Source organism: Danio aesculapii, chromosome 11 (assembly GCF_903798145.1).
Source record: "Danio aesculapii chromosome 11, fDanAes4.1, whole genome shotgun sequence".
Taxonomy (NCBI): Eukaryota; Metazoa; Chordata; class Actinopteri; order Cypriniformes; family Danionidae; genus Danio; species Danio aesculapii.
In genome coordinates this window covers 30,691,790-30,715,260 of record NC_079445.1, presented here as the reverse complement: position 1 = coordinate 30,715,260, position 23,471 = coordinate 30,691,790, and the positions used below count along the sequence as shown (strand labels likewise).

At 34.8% G+C, this 23,471-nt stretch overlaps 1 protein-coding gene across 2 annotated transcripts in view; it reads right to left on the bottom strand.

Moving 5' to 3' along the window:
- The window catches only part of cdkl5 (cyclin dependent kinase like 5), a 73,385-nt gene that overhangs the window by 34,793 nt on the left and 15,121 nt on the right, over positions 1-23,471 (bottom strand). For both annotated transcript variants that reach the window (XM_056468649.1, XM_056468650.1), the window contains exon 4: positions 1,913-1,958. In XM_056468649.1, coding sequence (XP_056324624.1) covers positions 1,913-1,958 — 46 coding nt within the window. The remainder of the gene's footprint in view (positions 1-1,912; positions 1,959-23,471) is intronic.

The window sequence follows — 23,471 nt, the reverse complement described above, 5'->3', positions numbered from 1 at the left end:
CTTTTATGGGTTTAACTGTTGCACTTAAGGTGCATCGTTAAAAATAAAAGCTTAAACTTGTACATCGTTTTGACTGTTTTTTACCTTATCAATGCAGACTGTCCTGTAATGCAATCAATATTAAATATGACTAAAATACCTTTAAATATCAACCTAGTATGAACACTATAATGAAGAACACTCTTAGCGTTAAGTTATTAACACTGAGTGTAGTTTTAACGTTTTCTCCGGACAAATAGGGAAAGGGAGTGGGAAAGGGAGCTAACTGTTAACACTAGCAGTGTTTTTTTAAACACTACGCAAGTGTAAGAAATATAACTCTATTTCAAGTGTAAATTTAACTCGATTTAGTGTGGACATCTATAAACACTGAATAAGTGTTCATTTTCATACTTTGAGAGTGAAATTAAAACTTTGCAATTTGCTGTGTATAACCTTTTAGACAGCACATTACCAATGTTTTATACCTGAAACCACAATATTGATTTAAGGACAACAAATAACATTTATTAGTCTAATCTTCATTTTCTGAAAAAAAGCCTTAAATAATAATATTGTTATTTGAAATTTTAAAAAAGTGTTATAGAAACCTTTATAGAGTAAAACAAATATGAATGTTAAATATTGTTTTAATGTTAATGTTTGGTTTTAGTCAAATATAAAAACCCTTTCATTATATATACACTGAAGTCAGAATTATTAGCCCCCTGTTTATTTTTTCCCCAATTTCTGTTTAACGTAGAGAAAATTTTGTTAACACATTTCTAAACATAATAATTTTAATAACTCATTTCTAATAACTGATTTATTTTATCTTTGCCATGATGACAGTAAATAATATTTTAACAGATATTTTCAAGACACTTCTATACAGCTTAAAGTGACCTTTAAAGGCTTAACTACGCTAATTCAATTAACTAGGCAGGTAGGGTAATTAGGCAAGTTATTGTATAACAATGGTTTGTTCTGTAGACTATTAAAAAAATAATTAACTTAAAGGGGCTAATAATTTTGACCTTAAAATTAAAAAAAAAATTTAAACTGCTTTTATTCTAGCTGAAATAAACAAATAAGACTTTCTCCAGAAGAAAAAAACATTATTAGACATATTGTGAAAATGTCCTTGCTCAGTTAAACATCATTTGGTAAATATTTAAAAAAAGAAATAAAAAATTCGAAGGGGGGCTAATAATTCTTCAACTGTAAATAGTTTTGCCATTTAAGTGATAAAATTCTATTTTATGCTGCTTATTTTTATTATTATTTACTGCATTTAAATAGTTATACTCATAAATAATAGGGGTGCACCGATATCGATTTTTGGGCTGATATCGAAAACCAATAACTTTTAGATTTGGAGGCCGATAACCGATGTATTAGCCAATAAAAATAAATATTTCAAAATGTTATATTTTTATACAGTGATCAACTGATTTTATTTTAAAAACATTATAAAAGTTTGAACAGATCTTAGAGTAGCATACTCAAAGCAAAAAAGAACAATAATTTCAAAACTGCAAGGTGATTATATAGACCTATATTCACGATTTCACATAAATTAGCATGCCAAAAATAGATTATTTCCTTTTCTTTGCATAGAAAATTAACAAGCAACTTGACTGTTGCATAAAAATAATAGGTTAAATGCATAAAAATAACATTTATCGGCCGATAACAATATGGCTGCCGATATATCGTGCATCTCTAATAAATAAAATAGCTACAATGATTTCAGATAAATAATTTTTTATACAATAATTGCTTAAGAACTAACCAAACAGTCAGTTATAGTCTGATTAATGAAAGTAACACTTAATGGCACGCATCAATGTTATTGTAGCTCATTTCAAAGTCTACAACTGGCAAATTGCATGTGTGGTAAAACAGTAAGCATTCAGTTGTATCCTTTTACCTTCACTGTCCTTGAACTTCTTAATGGCCACAAGCTCTTTTGTCTCCTGCAAAACAGATATGTAAATCAGTTCGAGCTGTTTCTCAAACACACGCTTTATTAACAAGCTTTTAATAGGCTCGACATGTAAATCAAACAACTGAGACTTGCACAAAAAAGAACCGAACCTTAGACAAACCACTTTCCGGTTGCATCAAATTCAAATAAGCCACAATGGCGTATTTTCATGACAAAGGCCCTGACAATCCTGCTAAATGGAACAATGCGCCTGTTTTCAAAGAATAGATAATCATTTTATACTGGGATGTCTAATTATTAGGCGGAAGTATTGCATGCACATATTTAGCCATGTGTTCAGCAGGCCTCGCGGTGGAGAAACGCTCACCCACTGTCAGTCACACAGAGTCCCTGTCATCTGTGCTGTTGGACGAAGCTGCTTTTTCCTATCTTTATCATTCAGAGCTCTCGATTTGCTCCCTTCATAGCAAAGGCATTCACACTAAGATCATGCTAGCTGCTAAAACCCATCCATTTATCACAATTGTACACAGTAAACACTCACTCAGGACAAACTCCAGACAGTCTTCTAGACCACAACACCCAGATAAATGGATACTGAACCATCATTCTTCTGTATGTCAAAAACCAAGACTGTGTTTTAACTGCCAGCTGCTAACTGCCCCTTTGATGCTTTGATCCTATTTATGCCATTTTGGTGACTGCCGCTTTAAATTCAAATGAGATTGAGCTCTTTTCAAAAGAGGGCACAGCTACAAATGCCTGTGTGTCAGCATAGTGGCAGATTCAAAAACAAGACTAATGTCCTATGCTAATGAGGGAGAGACTGTCACTAATGGGCGGGGCTATTGCCTTCTGATGACATGCACAACGAGATGATGTCAATCAAAGTGTTTCTGCAGACTTTTTTATCAAGTGTCATTATAAAAAAATAATAATTTTTACTAGGGGTGTGACAAGATCTCATTTTGCGAGATTAAATCGGGACGAGATTCGTCAAGGTGAAACGTTGTCTCATGAGTTAGCATGATGGAGCGTGGGGGTGAAACTAGCATGGACTATTGGAGGCAGGTTTGAATTTGGAGTGCAAATCAAGTGCTTTGCACACACCTGGAAACCCAGACCGGTCTTGGTGTTGCATGCGTCCCATGGTTGGGTGGGCGGGTGTGATGTAGGGTTGGGCGATGTCAACCAATTTGGCATCGTACGATGTCTAATGTGAAACATCACTATGGATGATGGCATCATCTTCATAGACAGTGGTGAATTAACTATTTATGAATAATTCTTTATTTCATAATGAATTAATCATTTGTAGCTTAGCATTTCAACTACCTGACCCACATGGTCTTTGTTTTACCCATAGCCAAATCACAAATAAATAAAGATAAGTTACACACAAATTACCACCTGTCAATCACTTTTTCGTGGGAATCTGCCAATAAATAGACAGAGTGATCAGTGTCGTTATAATAGCGTCGACAAACTTGGTTGGTAAAAAAGGTGCACAACCAACAGAAACTAACCAACAGTATCTGAGCTTTTAGCTAAAACGTACAAGCGTGAAAGTGAATGATTAAAGCAGTGTACTGACGCTGAGACACGTTACCTGATTGATTCAAAAGATCGAAGAGTCGTTAGATTAATAGAATATCAAGTTTAACAACTATAGTGAGACACGATCTACTGGTACATCCTTGATAAACTGTCCGACCTGCACTGTTCTCTGGGGTTTTGTGCCCAAAGCACCCGCTGACGCGTGCATACGCTACAGCACATGACAGTGTGTACACGTGATGTTCGTTTTCAGCGGTATAGTGTGGAAGGAGAGATTTTCAGAAATGCTAGGTGAAATGCCAGTGCGGATGTGGATTGTTTCCGTTCTAAAATACCATTTTAATACTAAGACTAATTAGTGTAAACGGGGACTAAGTGTGTATTTTTCACGAGTGTGTTGCTGCTGTGAAGGGGCGGGGCAAAGGATCGTGATGTCTATTGGCCCAACCCTAGTGTGATGTAACTGTTTTTTTTTTTTTTTTTTTTCACTGGAGTTTAACAGCTGCCGCGTCCGGTCCAACAAAGGCTACAACTACAGCCACACACATTAACCATGCTTCGAACCCATGCGATGGATTAGCACTTTAGATATGCTTAAAGTCATAATAGTCATAAGCACAAATCGAATTAAGAGTATTCCTATTTTAGTCACATTGTTGAAGTGCAGTACAGACATGTAAACGCCATAGTCAAACTATTACCGTCATTTAGGACTTACAGCTGCATTTTGCTACAGGATAAGCCATAGACAGATGGCTGTTTGACACAATTCTCAGCACCTATTTAGCCAGTAAAGGACCGCAGACAAAATACATATAAACATTAGCAAATATTTAGCTAATATTTAAAATCATATATAAAAAGACTACTTTCCATTCATTCATTCATTCATTATCTTTTCGGCTTAGTGCCTTTATTAATCAGGGGTCGCCACAGCGGAATGAACCGACAACTTATCCAGCACATGTTTTATGCAGCGGATGCCCTTCCAGCTGCAACTCAACAGTGGGAAACACCCAAACACTCTCATTCACATACATACACTACGGACAATTTAGCTTATTCAATTCACCTATAGTGCATGTCTTTGGACCTGTGGAGGAAACCAGAGCACCCGGAGGAAACCCTCGCGAAAACGGGGAGAACATGCAAACTCCACACAGAAATGCCAACTGACCCAGCCGAGGCTCAAACCAGTGTCCTTCTTGCTGTGAGGCGACAGCGCTACCCACTGGGCCACCATTTCGCCGCCCTATTTTCCATTCATATATAAGCTAAATATTTTGCAGAATTTGCATGACCTTTACTGCATAGAACTCATTAAAATAGAAGTGAAATAAATAACATTCACTGCAAGTTGATTTAAAAAAAAAGCACCTAAATAGTTTTGCATTTTGTGATTCCTCTACCCCACCCCACCACCCTCAGTTGGATGAAATACTTTTTTCCATATATACATTTCATCATTGAAGATATCTTTAAAATAGCGTAAAAATCTCATCTCGTTCTCGTAAACCTGATCTTGTGTTTCGTCTTGTGGAGAAGGTGTCTCGTCACACCTCTTATTTTTACCATTAGAAGTTGGTTATATTCATAGACTGTTGCCACACAACTGTGTTTAAACCCCTTATAAAAGTGATTGTTGTATAATAGGTCTCCTGTAAGTAATTGAGAGGACTATAGAAATACCACAGTATTTAATAAGATATTCATGCTGTAATATGGTGTAACCAGTATTCCCTCTGATGTTGTTAAAATGTTGCACAGAGGACACACACAAAAAGCCATCTAATTGTACTCCACTAAATTGGATATAATTGCAGTGCTTGTGTCGCTAGCTATTAGAGTTAGTATAGGCCTTTTTCACCAGCAAAACAAGCGTGTGGCCATCTTTAAGATTTTGTATTGGGACTACATGTACCATTGTTGCAGTCACTCATGCTTCATTAGAGAATTGTGTGAATTCAGTTTTTGTAGGAATACTTTTTGGTTGCGAACCAAATAGCTCAATGCGAGAGATATTATAAACACTTATACATGTGAAATAGTCAAGTCAATTCAAGTCAAGTTGAGCTTTATTGTCATTCCACTACATGTGTGGACATACAGTGGAACAAAATGTTGTCTCTCGCAGGATCACGGCGATACGTGAATGAACAATTATGAATATGAAAACAACACTGGAAGTATGAGCTACATAACTAACATACAGGAGTGGTAATCTAACTATACTAACTACACAAACTGTACATATTGTACAGTAAATACACATAACCTAAATCAGACTACACAAGTACTTTTACATAAGACCGAACAATATTGTGCAGAAAAAAGTTATTTAAGTTTGAAGAAAACAAGTGGTGAAAATGATTTGTGACACATTCACAGGTAAACATTGTTTTCCTTATTGAGTCCTTGTAAGATGGTGTTTAGGTAAAGTGTCAGGTGTATGTAGAAAGAAGAGTATTTCCACAGGTGGTTTGTCAAGCTCACTCACCTGTGTAAAGCACACTCGGAAATGCACAATGTTTTTTTTTCTAGAAATATTGGGCCCTATCATACACCCGGCGCAAGAGGTGCATGGCGTGATTTGTTGCTATTTTCAGACCAGCGCAACCCTAATTTTCCCGTTTTGCACCACGTTGTTTAAATAGCAAATCCATTTGCACCACTTCGTGGACTCTTGGGTGTGCTCGTTTATAAAGGAGGTGTGTTAAGGCGCATTGTTGCGCGTTGCTATTTTGAGAAACTGAAATAGACTAAGACATTTACCAACTAAAACCTGGTCTAAAATCCAGCGCATTGTGTTATTTATGCACCTATGCAGGTCCAAATGCTTATACATTGCTTAATACACACAGGATGTACAGCAATACACTAATACCTTTACATATGAAAAAAGTTAAAGGATTAAAATGTTACAAAAATATTATTTTCTACATAAATGTAAAAACCACTACCTCCATGCCTCATCTTTTTTAGTTTATTCATGACAACTTTCTTTTGTATAACGTTATTATTAGTAGCAGTATTATTTATTATATGCATATTTATATTTGTTTTAATGAAAACTAGTTTAGATTTGTCCACCTGTAAAGTAGGATTAGGGTAAGGCTACATTATCTTATTATTATTTTGTCATGAGGTGGCACCAAACATTAAAGAACAGTGGCGGGACTGATCATCTCTCTCTCTCTCACTCACTCACTCACACATATTTATTTATTTATATATATATATATATATATATATATATATATATATATATATATATATATATATATATATATATATATATATATATATATATATATATATATATATATATATATGTATATATATATATATATATATATATATATATATATATATAAATACACTCTAAAAATGCTGGGTTATTGTAGTGTAACATTGGTTCAAATATGGACAAAAACCTGCCATTACAAAAAAAAAAAAAAAGTAATTCAAAACTATTAAAAAAAAATGAACCCAACATTGGGTTTATCCATGTTTGGTCTAACGTTGGGTCACAACAACCTAGCAGTTCTTAGAGTGTATATTCACTAACAGTCAAGATGATTCATAGTACACAGATGAGCCTGTGTTATTCATTTAATTGGTTGTTATGAGGATATTTAATATACATTGGAATGTCATGTTTGACCAATCAGAATCAACTATCAACTATTGGGGTATATTGACTAGATATTGCTCAATATATCAGTTATCAGTAATAATTATCAAACATCGGTCATCAAATGACACATACTGATTGACCCATAGAACATGCATACATTAGATCAAATGCATTGGGTGTGCAAGAAGCTGATAGCATCACTATAGCACAGTTCCACCAATACCACAATAGTACTTTTCATAAAGATTATCAAGTCAACAAACAACAGCAGTATGCATTTTACTGCACTATTTTTCTTTTTTCACAACAGCCTGTTTGTCAACTCTTGGCTGAAATCCATCGATTGCCCGATTCCAGCAGACCGCCGAGGCTCGCATTTGATCCAGCTGCAATTAGACTGAAAGAATATCCCAACTGAATCTCCCACAAAAAGGCTGGATGGAGGCGCTGGCTCTACCTGACGCCTCCGGTGCAGCAGTGAGTGCCTTGAAGGCTTCCTCATACTGCTCCTCCGCACTGGAACTACAAGTCATTCTCACTTTAAGAGCAGCTTGTCATGAAGAGATATGATTCACGATCAGAAATGATTAAGAGGCACAGCATGCATGTGGGGCTGGATAAGGGAGTAGCTTTTCCATATATTGAGTTATCTGGATCCCTACATGGGCTTCTTGCAGAAAGACCAGGCTGCTTTATATCACAAGGCCAGGACTCAAGGCTTTAGATCAAGATTAAACTACTACATGTGCAATACAGTTTATTGGAAATATAATATTATTAATAATATAGCCTTTATTTTACCAGGAAAACTGCACATTGAGATTAAAAATCTTTTACAAGAGTCTCCTGGCCAAGATCAAGCAGTATACAGTTTACATGGGTTTAACAAAAAAAAAAAAAAACAGATAGCATCATTCATCCATCAAAACACACAATGACCATTAAAACTAGTCAGAACCTTTCAAATTCCAAATCATTTCAAATCTTTTTAAAAGCATGTAATGAAACCAACTCTTTAAACTGCAACTTTGTTTCCAGGTTGTTCCATGCAAAAGATGCTGCATATTTAAAAAGCCCTATTTTTCCCATTTCAGTGCACACCTATGCCACAGAACATAACCTGCAGAGACCGAAGGCTATCTAGAGATTGCGGATAGTGTTTTCACTATGGCTCAGCCTACACTAGGGGTAGGGAACCTATGGCTTGGGAGCCACATGTGGCTCTTTGACCAAAAATATGTGGCTCTCCAGCTGTCTCTCTCTTCAATAATATTTCAAAATAAAAAATATATATATACACCTTTTACTAGAAAACAGTTTCCTATTGAAAATGCAATTACAGTTCCCTTTATAAGGTATTTTCTACAGCAAAATGAATAAGAACCTGGTTTACAATAAAAGGACATTTTAACCAATGTGCATATGTGGTGCTGTAGTTTAACTTGAATCACGACAACAATAAAGGGCAAGTTATATTTCTTACATTTCTATCGTAACCTCATGCACGTAAATTCAAACATTCATGAGTGGCGATGGTAAAAAGAAAAAGAAAAAATCAGTAAATTGTCCTTTCTTCATGCATTATGAATCGGGCATATTTGTTTGTCTTTGAGTTGTGCATGGACATAAATAAAAATTTTGTTATATACACACAATCCATATGGCTCTTTAAAAAAATGCATTCGATAAAAAAAAAAAATCTGAAATGGCTCTTTGCTAAAAAAGGTTCCTGACCCCTGGCCTACACTATAGCAAAACAGCAAAAATGCAGTTCTGTAACAATAACACTAGAGGGTAGTATGCTGCCAACAAATTTTGTTCCTTTTCACACTGATGATTTATATATATATATATATATATATATATATATATATATATATATATATATATATATATATATATATATATATATATATATGGACAACTTTAGTCAGATCACTCATTTTGTACTGTGCTGTACTTAATAAAGACACTCAGGTTTGAGTCCGGTGAAGCATGGTTCCACAAGACATATAAACACAATGTAAAATCATGGTAAAACAACATAGTCACAGCTCACTTTTTTCTTATGTTTGCTTTTGAAAATACTATTGGTTGGTGCTCTGGGCAAACGACAATCTTCACAAGGTTCATGCCGCCCTCATGAAAGTGAAGAACGGGGAGGGGGTGGTTGTTGTGGACGCCGCCCTAGGTGGCCGGCCCTGGTTACAACATCCTAAGTAACAAAATTCAGATTCACAAAATTCAGATTCACAAAAATGTAGACAGCACCCTCTAGTGGATTTGTCATCTGAAATGTACAACCAAACCTACCAGGAGTTACAAAAATGTAGGCTGGAGCATGTATTTCCAAAGAGCCTAGGCTGTACATCTGTAGTAATGTGTGGTTGTTCTTTAGTCATTTTTTAAGCATAGCACAGTGACAAAATATTATTTTCTGGTTGACTCTGAACATGAAGGAAGACAATGAGGAGTAACTAGGTACATGTATTGACATTAAGTTTTTGAAATTACAAATGTAATCAGTTACATCAGCAAAGTAGCTGAAATAGTTACACTAGACTTTACAGACAGTAAGTTATATTATATACAACATTGCTTTCAGAAAGTTGCAAATTGAAACCTATTCTCAAGAAAATGTTGTTGTTTTGTAAATTAACAGATGAAACGCATGCTTTTTTAGTAGGACATCTTTTTTTATTTGTTTACACCAAGTGGCAACATCCCGCTCTTTCTCGTGAAGCAAATACGAAAGTAACTGAAACTGCAATTCATCAAAATTATGCTAGACCAGGCTCCAAAATAGAGCACATTTCTATTGACCCCAATGTAATATACAGTAGCTAATATTACCCTTCATGACAACTGTGAGTGGGTGAATTTTTTTATAACTCATCTGTTTCATTTATATTAAGTTATATTAAGTCTGCATTAATTAAGGATGTGGCTACTTGAGTGACAGTTAGGTCTCGCTGGTCACAGTCATGTCATTCCGGCTGATTATCCACTGAGCTCAGCATATACATTGCATTTGTGTTTGTTTAATGTGGCTTTAGATATGGCATGCTGTGCACTTAATTGTGCTCACAAACCGTTCAAGTGGCCTCCGTCTCCCAGGTGAGTGTATACCATATCTGTAAATGTATTTGTTTTATTTAAGATCATTTATCATTTATAGTTTATTTAAGAACTTGAATGCACTCCAGAATCTGACAGATTGATTAGCTGTAGGCTATAAAACAGTCATCTGAAATGTTGTCATGGAATTTTATGCCTGGATTTTATAATAAGCCTTGCATTTACTAACACAGATTATATTTAAAAAGTGTTTGGAATAATTCGCATTTTCCACTGGTAGAAAAACATAAGAACAATGTTTAGTGGCTCAATGTATTACAACAGTGTTTTTAAAAGACTAAACACTTTATTGATATAGTGTACAACCAAGCACATGTGATCAGAACACAAATGAATTGCAGCTTATGAAGTATTAAGCGTTTCTCCCAAAGAAAAGCCTGTCTAAGCAAAATGCTAGCAGGAATCTGTAGCTCCACTCATGCCCCACCTCTTTGCCCTTTTTTGGTAACCCCTAGTCAGAACGATGACGAGTGAACAAAATGTCGACGGTTGGCCACACCCACTTGTAGCGTCATTTGCGCTCTACAGAAACCTATGTGTGATGTCACGGATACTACGCCCATATCTTTTTACAGTCTATAGTTTACACAAAGTACTAAAACCTAATGTTGTTCTGACCAGACTGATTTTCCTCCTTTTTGTGTGTGTCTGTGTTTTACAGATGAAAATAAGCATTCAGGTTCAGAATGACATGAGGGTGAGTAAATGATGACAATTTTCATTTTAGGGTCAAACTATCCCTCAAGCGAATCACGTTAAATTACAGGAATTTGGATGCTTCCTGTCTTAAGTATCGCATGCAGAAAATGCATAATAACCTGCTTTGTAATTGTGTAACAACCTCAACACATTTGCTACATCATTTAGGAATTGCATATTTTTAGCTTCTTCACTTACTTGACAAACCTGTCTGTCTGTCTCAGTGTATATATAGGGGGGTGAATGAGTCATGGACAGTGAAGAAAGCAGGGAGGGGGGGGGGTGTTGGGGAGATCTGAAAGGTGTTTATGGAGAAGCTGAGACTTTCACAGCTTTGAAACCCACCACACACACACACACACACACACACACACACACACACACACAGTGTCCATGTCTCATATTTCTAATAACCATGGAGACCAACCCATAATTCTATTTACAAAAAGTACATATGCACTAAAAATATGCCTTTACCTTCCAGCCAGAATCCTGTGATGATACAGAGTGACATCAAACAATGCCTCGTCTGTCATATTTGGTGACAGGTAATCTGATCTTAAGCTTGTTGTTTCCGTTTTGGATTACAGCATGTTAATGTATAGGTCAGGTGTACTTGTGAAAGACATGCTGTTGATTTTGGGTGGTTGATGGGAAACATAGAGGGGCTGATGGGGGTCTAAAGCACTCAGAGAAGTCAATATATCATTACCAACAGTCCGAGGGGGTCTATGAGGGAGCCTGTGTGTCTATAACTCTAGCATGGGTAGACAGTAGGATTACAAGTGAAAAGCTTGTTGTTTTTAATTCCTAACAAGGTTCAAAAACGTGCCTCTGCTAGTGTTACGTGAGCTGTGTAATCAGACATCCTATGGTCAGTCTGTGCTCAGTACTCTTTATTATGTTCAGAGATTTACTTTGTTTTTTATTCTACTTTCATTTCTACTTTCAATTCTTTCATTTATTCAGTCAATAATTGACTTATGGCTGGCACGGTGGCTCAGTGGTTAGCACTTTTGCCAAACAGCAAAAAGGTCACTGGTTTGAGTCCCAGCTGTGCCAGTTGGCATTGCTGTGTGGAGTTTGCATGTTCTTCCTGTGTTTGCGTGGGTTACCTCCAGGTGCTCCAGCTTTTCCTACAAGTTCAAAGACATGTGGTATAGGTGAATTGGAGAAACTAAATTAGCTATAGTGTATGTGTGTGTGTGTGTGTGTGTGTGAATGCGAGAGTGTATGGATGTTTCCCAGTACTGGGTTGTGGCTAGAAGGGCATCCGCTGTGTAAAACATATGCTGGAACAGTTGGCGGTTCATTCCACTGTAGTGATCTCTGATAAATAAGGAAATAAGTCAAAGGAAAATGAATGAATGAATGAATGAATGAATAACTGCCTTGTTACAGGTTTATGCATTTTTTTTATCGTTTTAATTGAAATGATGCACATGAAATGTGAACGTTGTCCTTAGCAAAAACTGCGATGCCACAGAAAACTTTCACAAAACAATATTAACATATTTTAGTTGTAAATAGTGATGCATGATACAGTATATCAGCAGCCATTTCAGAAATGGACAATAAATTCTTATTTGTTTATGCTATTGGAGAGTAAGTTGTTTTAATTTGTACTAGTTGAACCAAGGGCGTAGGTTTGCCCTTGACTTTGGTGGGGACAAGTGAATACAATCCCTCCACACCCCCGCCAAGAATGAATATTATTTTTATATTATATATTGCTATTAATTATTTAACTGCTATTAAAATATATTATTAATTAATCCTCTCTTTATACAATTAATAAGTTAAATTAAATAGTCAGGCATGTAGCCAAGAGGGTTCAGGTGGTTTGAAAGACCAAAAGTTGGATTATTATTATTGAATTTATCTTATTCAAATGGCCAAATTCTCACTGAGGAAGGTTGAATGCACTGGCCAGTTTATCATTTGATGATGGGCTTCATTTTTTTATTTAAATAAAGTTTTAACAGATTTCCCCCCAAAAAAATTATGATCAAATTTTTTTTTATTTAAAAAATAAGTATATTTTCATATTTGAAGAGTTTAGATGCAAATACCTCTAAATACCATTTAATATTTTCTTCTAAAATTAGCATTTTTCTCCAACTCCTGTGTGTGGACTGTGTGATTTTACTTTTATAGTGACGAATACATCCTTTCCATTGCCTTTAAAGTGAAATAACTGAACATAAATATACGAGGCTGAGAAAAATGCTCATTTTACATGGCCTTTAGAGGTTTTGGCAACTGAACTCTTCATTTCTTTTTTCTAAGAATTTTAAGTTCTATTTTAAAAAAGCAATTTGACAAAATGGTAGTTCTAATAACTATCCAACAAGATAATCCAGCAAAAATGAGTTCTTAATATGTGACTAAAATGTAATATCTATACCTCAATTAAACAGAATGAATAATTAATCAGGTGAATAACTGCAAAAAGGTTCTGTTTTTCAGAAAACAAATAACCCCTCCTTTCAATAAGCTGGCTTCAGGCCTGAAATTGTCATGTTAAAATAATGTTTATTAACTGATAAAAAGAGAGTTTAATAAAGACTTTTGTTTATTTTTTGTGCAAATTAAACATGTCTTATAGTATTATTAAAATATGGAGCACAGGCTGTAGTTTTTCTGACAAATTGTTTCAACCAAAATTGGAGATGTCACTCTAAGAGGTTAGGAGAACTGGCAGGGTCATATACTTTTACATGTAGGTGTTTACATGTAGGTGTAGGTATGTATTTTTTACATGTAGTTTTCAGGAAATTTTGTTCAGACTAACAGTACATCAGTCTGCTATAATGTTAGACTGACCGTAAAAGCGGTGAAAAACAGTAGCAAAGTGGCATTATCATGATGGACTCATTCAGTAGCGAACTTGAGTTTATGCGACTTACACTTTTCGTTGAAAAAAGCTCTTTATGTCCATTTTCTAATGAACTGAAATTAGTCCACAAAAATGTAAATAAAACCAATAAAATGTTAGAAGAGAAATATGTAAACGATTTTGAAAAGATTTTAAGTTAAGTTTAAGTAAACCTTTTGTCTTCTGCAAAATCAGCTCTCCACTGTATATGACTACGTTTACATGTATGCGGAGTCATGCAGTGAAAATCCTACACTATGACAATAATTTGTTTGTGGTGTTTAGATGTCTGTACTGCACTTGTCCATACCCCACATGTCCTAATTCTGTTCTGTTTAGTTCCTTAATTGGATTAAATTAATAAAACTAAATCTCTGTTTACATGGTAGACTCCCAATCAGAGTATTGTCTTAATCGGATTAAAATCGAATTTTTGGTGTCCATGTAAACATACTCGCTGTTTGCTTTATTTTTTGTGATCAGGCTCAAAAAAATCATATCAATATATCAAGATTTATATCAGCATATATACAGTATATCAGTTATTGGCTTCAAGAGTTATCTGTATCATCCAAAATGTCCATATCTGTACATTTCCAGTTTTAAAATCACAAAGCTGAGCATGTTATCAACACAACATGACATCACCGAGAAATATGCCAAACATTTCACAATAGATACAGTACATTCATAAAGATGTCTCAGATGTAAAAAGCACAACGCTCTCTAGCTATCAGAGCAGAAACAGCTCATATGTAAATATCATGAGTTTATTTAGACTGAAAAATCTGAAAAGGCCCATACATACACTACACCCACCTATAAACTCTGCCCTCTCTTGATAAAAAAAGGATTTAAAACACTAGGTGTGAATGTCTTCTCGTCTTGCAATTCGATTGACCAAATTGCATCTTAATATCAGGAATAAACAGAGCCAGAGATGACAGGAGTCGTGCATGATTTGTAAACTAAACGTTTTTAACATCTGTATTATATATTTATTTTGATATATATGACTTTTCCAATGTGATGATCTTGTGTGGCAGCTCACAGAACCATAAAGTTTGAACATTTAGTGTGTAGCTTGTATATTAACTACAAAGCAATACAGCATTTATCACTAAGACTTTCAAGAGTTCACACTTAGATATGCTTGACGCTATTAGCAGGTTTGGCATGCTGTCCCAGGACAGAACCTTGAGATCTGAGATAATTGAACCCAGGGCTCCTGTCTGGTTGACAAGCTTATAGGGGGTGCGAGATCAGGTAGGTCTTGAGAGCTCCCCCTGGTAAATGGAGGAAAAGAAAGAGATGGGGTGGAAGGAGGGATTCTTCCAAAACGAAGATAAAACTATCATGATATCATGTTTCATATCAGTCGAAATCGATAATTATAGCTACCCATGTTCTGTTGTCATTAATATTTTAATAAGTTTTAATAATGAACAAAAGCAAGTGATGCATCACAGTTTGATTAAAATAAAATCTTAATGGTTATAAAAATCTTTATACTTATTAAAATAATTTATATAAACAATAACAATATTTAGTTTTAAAATCTTGAACGAGTTTAAATTATATGACGTAGTTCCGGAAACTTCCTTCTTCTATGGTTATCCATCTGACATTACGGTGGGTTTCTTTTGACCACCCTCTGTCATTTTAAAGAATATCACAACGGCGAACAAGTATAAAAGTATAAAGCCTCGTCTGTTTCGTGAGGTGCGCACGCAGTCAGCAAAGGTGCACGATGTGGCGCCAGGCGAAAGTATAAATCAGGCTTTAGCTTATTGGCATTGCTTCCAAGGCGTGCACTCAGCAGCCATGTTTTAATTAAACTATAGCGCTTCATACCGAAACTACGTACCAAACTTTTTTATTATCAACATGACAATGGTGTTCAATAAATACCGATATTGATTTTATTGCCCAGCCCCATAAGGTAGTAGGGTGAAATTTGAATTATTGCTGATTATAGATGATAGGCCAGCCACGATCAATCATATCACATGCTCCTCTCAAAATTAGTTTGTATTAATGTAAGTGTCAATCACTCAGTTATGACATTTTAAATGCAAAGATGACATTCTTTGTTTAACAACTTAACATACACAAATACATCACAATCTCTTTTTGTCTTTGTCATGACAACTTTGTCAACTTGTCATAAGTCTGATTGTCATGAAGCCATTATAAATATATCATGAATTTTATAACAGCGTCATTAATATTGTTTTGACCTCAACTACACAAGCACGAGCTAAATTTGCCATTAAAATGTCATTGAATATTAATTACGCTGTTAAAAATGATTTCTCAGAGTAATGAGACTTTTAATGACAAACACAGGCTCATGACAATCACGCTTATGACAGATTTATGACAAGTTATGCTGTCTTGGTAATGTCAAGTTGTCATGACAAACAATGTCATCTTTGTAACTAAGCAAATGACACTTAATAACAGTTGTCGTAAGCATGCATAAAATCTCATTCACATTCATGACGTGTCATGTCATGATTATAAAGGTTTAACGGCAGTCTTATGAACAGCCCTTCAAGTAAAGAGTTAGCGATAAATGCTGTATTGCTTCGTAAATAACACAAGCTACACTAAATGTTCGAACAGTTAAAATTACTGTGTTTTATGGTAATTGTGAGTGTTCACATTTGATTATAAAGGTTTCACAACCTATGAACAGCCCTTCAAGTAAAATGTTACCCATTTATCTTATCAAAATCTCTCCGCCGTTTTGATTTCCAAACTGCCACAATACTGTAAGTGTGTGAACCAACAAAATAAAACATCAGTTTCTGGAACAAATTAATCAGCTTTTTATCAATATTCACTTTAAACGTAATGTAAGAAGCGGCATAATCTAATTTCTTCAAAAACGCCAGCACATACACATATTCTTCATGAGCTGGGTTCATCGAGTGCCTTTGGCTCCGCAGCTTTTCATTGTGGCATTCAGAGGGTGGGAGGTCAGATCATCTGAGAGGGTATTTCTCTCAACATGAGCTCAGAAAGTCAATAGTTGAACTTTACAGACACCTGTGCAGGGACATGTCTAACCACATGCATTAAGTTACTGTACGTCGCTTAGTAAATAATCAGATGCAATTTTACAGACAGCTAAACCATAAAATATAGCAGACCTTAGTTCAGCCAACATTTAGTATATCGCTTACTTTAATAACAATGTTGGCATCCGTTCTAACATCCGCACGCACTTTGGTACAACTACACACTACGGATCTAATTTCATATTGCCAACGAAGCTGGTGCAACCTTAATTGTCCTTGCTGCTAACACAGGAAACAAAACTTCTCTCATGCCAAGTTGGGTTCCTGAGCTGGCAAACCGTGGTGAACTCAAGCCCTGTTTGCCTCCAGGAGAAACGGAGCAGTTCACAGCTAAATCTGATAGCTTTTCTATTCATGGGGTCTCACAGAGTCATGTGTATTAAATCCTCCTACTTTTGTCAGCTCTTGTTTAAGGAACTCTATCTGGGTTTTTTTTTTGCTGTATGGATCACAAAAGTGAAAAATAAAATGACAAAAAGTAACATTTTTCATTATACTACTAATCTTGTAGCACCAAAGGATGTTTATTTGATAAAAAAACTGTCAATTTTGTAATATTATTATTATGTTTTTATCTTAGAGTATAAATATACTTTATACATGATTTATGTCTGTAACTGAAGACAAATTCAGTGTCACATTAATATAAAGTTATAGAAATCTTCTGTAACATTATACATGCCTTTACAGTAACATCTGATCAGTTAATAATATTTCTTTATCCAAAAACAAGCAACTTGCTGACTTTTGTACCACGTTCTCATCTTAATTACTGAAACTTAAATCATTCATTTAAAACAAAGCAGTCACCATATAATAATAATGTACAGTACAAAAATAAATATCCATCTTTACTTTCTGAGCAGTGCATTTGAATTAAATATTAATATGGTTACACTTTATTATAAGGTACAATTCCCGCTAATAAAACCCATTAACTATGACTTTTGCCTCAAACTCCTAATTTTCTAATAATAATACTTAATTAATTAATTAATTACTAATACATTTCTAAATAATACTTATGCAGGTTGTAGTTATGTTTTGTAGCATTAGGGATGTAGAATAAGATCATGCAAAATATGTGTGCAAGCACAAATAAATAGCCAATGTATTAATAATATGCAGGTAATAATTCACTAATTAAACTGAAGCGCTACCCAATTTTCCATTAAACTTCTATTCGTGTAGTACCCAAGGCTGTTTATTTGATTAAAAATATAGTCAAAATAGTGATATTCATTCGTTTTCTTTTGGCTTCGTCCTTTTATTCATCAGGGGCGCCACAGCTGAATGAACCACCAACTCATCCAGCACACAGTGGATGCCCTTCTAGCCACAACTCAGAACTGGAAAACACCCATACACTCTCATTCATACACTACAGACAATTTTGTTTATTCTATTCATTTATAGTGCACGTCTTTGGACTGTGGGGGAAACCAGAGCATGCAGAGGAAACCCATGCAAAACAAGAACAAACAAACTCCACACTGAAATGCCGAATGACCCAGCCGGGATTCGAACCAGTGACCTTCTTGCTGTGAGACAACAGTGCTAACCATTGAGCCACCGTATCACCCAAAAAAATACAATAAGACACCAACAAGGGTTTAAAAGCTCAAACATAAAAAATGTTGCATGGTCCACCTGGTTAAGAAAGTGTTGAAAGGGAGTCTATATTTGATAAAAATCTTGTCATTTTGCTTTATGGTGTATGTCAGCTTCTCCAGAGCAAGATTGCTAGTCATTTCCTTAATCCATTGGCCACAGGATAGCCTTTGAGTTTTGTTTTTAAATTTAAAGCCATAACTCGTTTCACTTTGAATAAACTAAAATCTAATAGTTTGCATTTGCTTGTGTTCAAATTCAGGTTTACAGGGTATTATTATGTGATACTTAGTATAACAGTAACATTAACCAAAAAAGATGTTATTGACTAAGCTGATTCAGCTCTTTTTTTCCTCACTGACATAAACTATTAGCCATTCCTGAAAGGTTGCATAAGCTGTGGCCAGTAGAGCACACAGCACTGCATGTTGTCTTCCATAAGATCCATACAATGGAGCAAGAGAGTCCCACATATTGATTGTGTTTCATTGACTACGCAGCCGTTGTTCTATTAATACCACAGACATGTTTACATTAGACACACGGAGGGGCAGCTTAGCCTTGAGAGCCACACAATGACACAGGCACGTGTAAAAACGCTAAAGAATACCCTGTAAGCGGTTATTACAATCCATTTTAAGCCTTCATGATGTTTTCAATTTATTACCAGGCCCGCCTCTGGAATTAAAGCACCATTCCCGCTCATAAAGCAAGAGTGAAAGAAACAAACTGTGTCGTTTATAACATGAACTCATTTGCTTGGTTGCAGATTAATCCAGGCCAGACGCTAAAATTAATCACCGCTCACAATTTAATTTGTGTTGGTAAATCTGCTGGTTTAATTCTCTTGTTCTTTTAGACTTACGGACGACTGGCTTAAATGTATTTGATTTATAAAGGGGTCAAAGATGAAAAAGGACTAAGGTCTTATGTTTTGCATGGGTATATTTGTGGGAACAGCCTGCAATACATTGAGTTATAATGATTCATATAGATGTTATGCCAGAAATCATTGGAATATTTAGTAAAGATCATCTTTCATCAAGACAACTGTAAATTTACTACTGTAAGGCGATTTTCTGAATATTTAGAGGTATTTTATTAAACCCTCAGATTCCAGATCGTCAAATAGCAAATATCTCAGTTAAATATTGTCCTATCCTAACAAACCAAAACATCAACGGAAAGCTTTTATATTCATAAATAACAAAAGTCTTTTGATCAACAAGGCTATACAGAATTATACAATGATATAAATAATATATTGCTATTTCAGATAATCAATTTCTATCTTAATCCATTTTTTTATTGTCAAAGTTGAATTTTCAGCATCATTTCTCCAATCTCCAGTCTCAAATTATTAGTCATAAATTAAGCTAATACGCTGCTTAGGAAACATTTATTGTCACGATCAATGTTTAAAAGCTGTTAATATTGCTTTGCAAACCAACTCCTTCCTAGTATTTATTTATATAAAAATCCTAAACAGCAGCATGTATTTATAATTTGGTAACATTAATAAAACATCCTTTCCACATGTATTATGTTTTGCCTGTATGTGAGTGTGTGTATATATATATATATATACACACACAGTGCTCAACATATATGAATACATCCCTCACAATTTTCTCCCATATTTCATACTTTTTATAGGAAGCTACACAATATTATATTTGTGCATATACATTAGATTAGTCAGCACTGAAGCCAAATCTGGAGCATATCTAACAAAATACCTTGTGACAACAGTCCAAAATTAGTACACCCAAATTTATATGTTAGGGAAAAATATTAATTACATTTTTTTTTAAAGAGCAGAATTCAAGAGAAGCACTTTTTTTAAAACATTTTGCTGATATTTTGTATACTTCCTATTTTTAAAGATGTTTGGTGAGTAAAATATTATTTTAATAAATATATCCGTTTAATAAATCTGTTTTGTTCAAATGCACCAAAATATATTACATATATTCACTGAGAAATGGATAAAAATATTTATTAGATTATCTGGTTTATGTTGAGCACTGTATAATATATACAGATGTTAACGGTTCAATATGTTTCCTCTGCTGCTGCACCTACCATCACAGCAGTAAATGCGCCTACAGCTTTTGACTGCTGGGTGGTGCTTTAACCATAGACTTCATCAGCTAAAACTGATGAGCAATTTTCAGCTTTCTATTCACAATACTAGATAGGATGGTACTGTATGTGTACATTGATAATAAAGCTTGTTAACAAGTTTTTTAATAATTAATGAAGGAATTACAATGCTTTGTTTCATTATTTCATCTTCATTTACAAGTAGCAGGGTATTTACAGCTACTGTATATGTCTATTCGCATCCCGTCCCTTTGTGCCCCCTGGTGGCATAGTCGCAAACTGCTGTTACACCTAAAAACACATTCTTAATCCCTTAGTGCCGGGGCGGCACATGCAGCGGTAATGGTGCTTTTGAAGTGTCACCAACTGTGTATATATAGTCAGATATATAAATCAGAATTATTGGACCCCTTGTTTATTTTTTCCCCAGTTTCTGTTTTACGGAGAGAAACACATTTCACACATTTCTAAACATAATAGTTTTAATAACTCATTTCTAATAACTGACTTTATCTTTGCCATGATGACAGTAAATAACATTTTAATTAGATATTTTTCAAGACACTTCTATACAGCTTAAAGTGACATTTAAAGGCTTAACTAGGTTAATTAAGTTAACTAGGCAGGTTAGGATCATTAGGCAAGTTAATGTATAACGATGGTTTGTTCTGTAAAAATATAGCTTAAAGGGGCTAATAATTTTGACCTTAAAATGGATTAAAAAAAAATTAAAACTGATTTTATTCTAGCCAAAACAAAACAAATAAGACTTTCTTCAGAAGAAAAAAATATTATCAGGCATACTGTGAAAATTTCCTTGCTCTGTTAAACATTATTTGGGAAATATATATATAAAAAAAAGGAGCTTCAACTGTGTGTATATGCATGTATGTATGTATGTATGTATGTATGCATGTATGTATGTATACAACAGTGAGTCAATTAAAAGCTATTTTAAATTTTTGGGTGAACTATCCCTTAATAAAATATCAAAGATCGATGCAGAAACCCTGTTGTTAAACTGATAAAATCTTTGATATTAAGATTTTTGCAAACTAACATAACCTAAATGATTAAGCAATATCAGTACCAGAACTAGAACAACATCCATTATCACACTCGATTATCCAATCCAACAAGCCAGTGAGTTTGACTATAATGCCACCCTACCACCACCCAGTTTCAGTTTCAAGCATCAAAAAGGCTAGAATTCAAATGTAGACAATCTCTCTCCATCTTGGCATTTCTGTCACACACAATCTCATCCACGGCGCCTTGCACAGTCATCTGAACACGGCCAGCGAACACAACCAGCGATCCCACTCAAGGTGACCTATTTAATGCTAATGCAAACTCACGTCCCTCTTCCTCCTCTGCCCTCAATTCCACTGATACGCTATAAAAATAAATATTCCTCTCCAAAGGAACAAGCTTTTAAACTCAGATGATACCAGTCACTCACAGGCCTTGTGCGTCTGAAGAGAGCGTATAAAACAGCCTTATTGAGTTTCACATCAACGGCAAATCAAACAGCCGTTTAATAGATCTTAAAACATGAGATGTTCAAATGCTAATCAGCGTGGGTGTGATTGCACATTGCTGACAAATAAATAAATTGCTGCCTTGCTGCATGCATTTGATGTCTTCTCACTCATTTTAATGAAGCAAGCTTGAAAACAAACTGTGGAGACGCTAATAGAATTTAACTGACCATCGCAGTAGAGTGAATGACATTTAGACTGACAAATACATAACGAAGGATAGTTCTCTCAAGAAAAAAAATGTATTCAGTCTATTAAAAAACACTGTGGTGTTGCTGTAATGTTGTATGGCTTTCCTTTTTAAACCCACTTTAAAAAATACTAAATCAATGTCCTGTTAGCCTTAGGCGGAGTGTGAACAAACTCCAGGGTAAGGCTAATATACTGTATGCGCTGCCCTTTAATGCATTTAAAAAGATTTGCGACCGACTAAGAAGAGGTTTTAACAAAAGCACCACCTATCAACAAACGTCTATTATATTCAACATGCACATTAAATTATTTTATTAAACTCACCCACTGATCTACACTACCGGTTAAAAAGTTTGAGGTTAGTTTATTTATTTTTTATTATTATTACTTTTATTTAAAAATCTGATTAAAATTATTCTGTTCATCAATGGCTGCATTTATTAAATATAAAAAAATTGCTAAATACTTATTTATTAAATATTTATTTATTACTTACTGTATGCAGTTTCAAATGAAATTATTACTACTTGTTGCTTTTATTACTATTAACAATAATAATAATAAAAATAATAACAATAATAATATTTGAGTGATTTGTGAAGGATCATGTGACTCTGAAAACAGAAGTAATAAAGCTGAAAATGTATCATCGCGGACGCAGCTCTCAATATTCTGCCACCCTGGGCGGTCGCCTAGGTCACCTCTGGACGTGCCAGCCCCGAGAATATGAAATCATTCTCTTTTTCACGAGGCCAATCGAAAACCGAACTTGTAATTCAGCAATAAATATTTGACCTTTAAAAGATAAAACTCCAAACGATTGCCTGAACAAGATTACTACACTTTAGGCTAGACTACGTTACAATGAAACTACCAATTTATGCTGAAAACAAATAAAACCAGAATAATATATAATACCTCTCTCGTAATACTCATTTGTCGTTTTATTACTTATATCCTTGACCAGCAAAACAAAATAGTCCGCTGGCCAGCACTTTTTGTTTGGTTTTCAGAGCTGCTGCAAACTCCAGCAATAAACAGCGCTCAATAGTGCTACGTGCGGGGTTGGATAGTTTAATTTTTGTGCGGAGGGGGA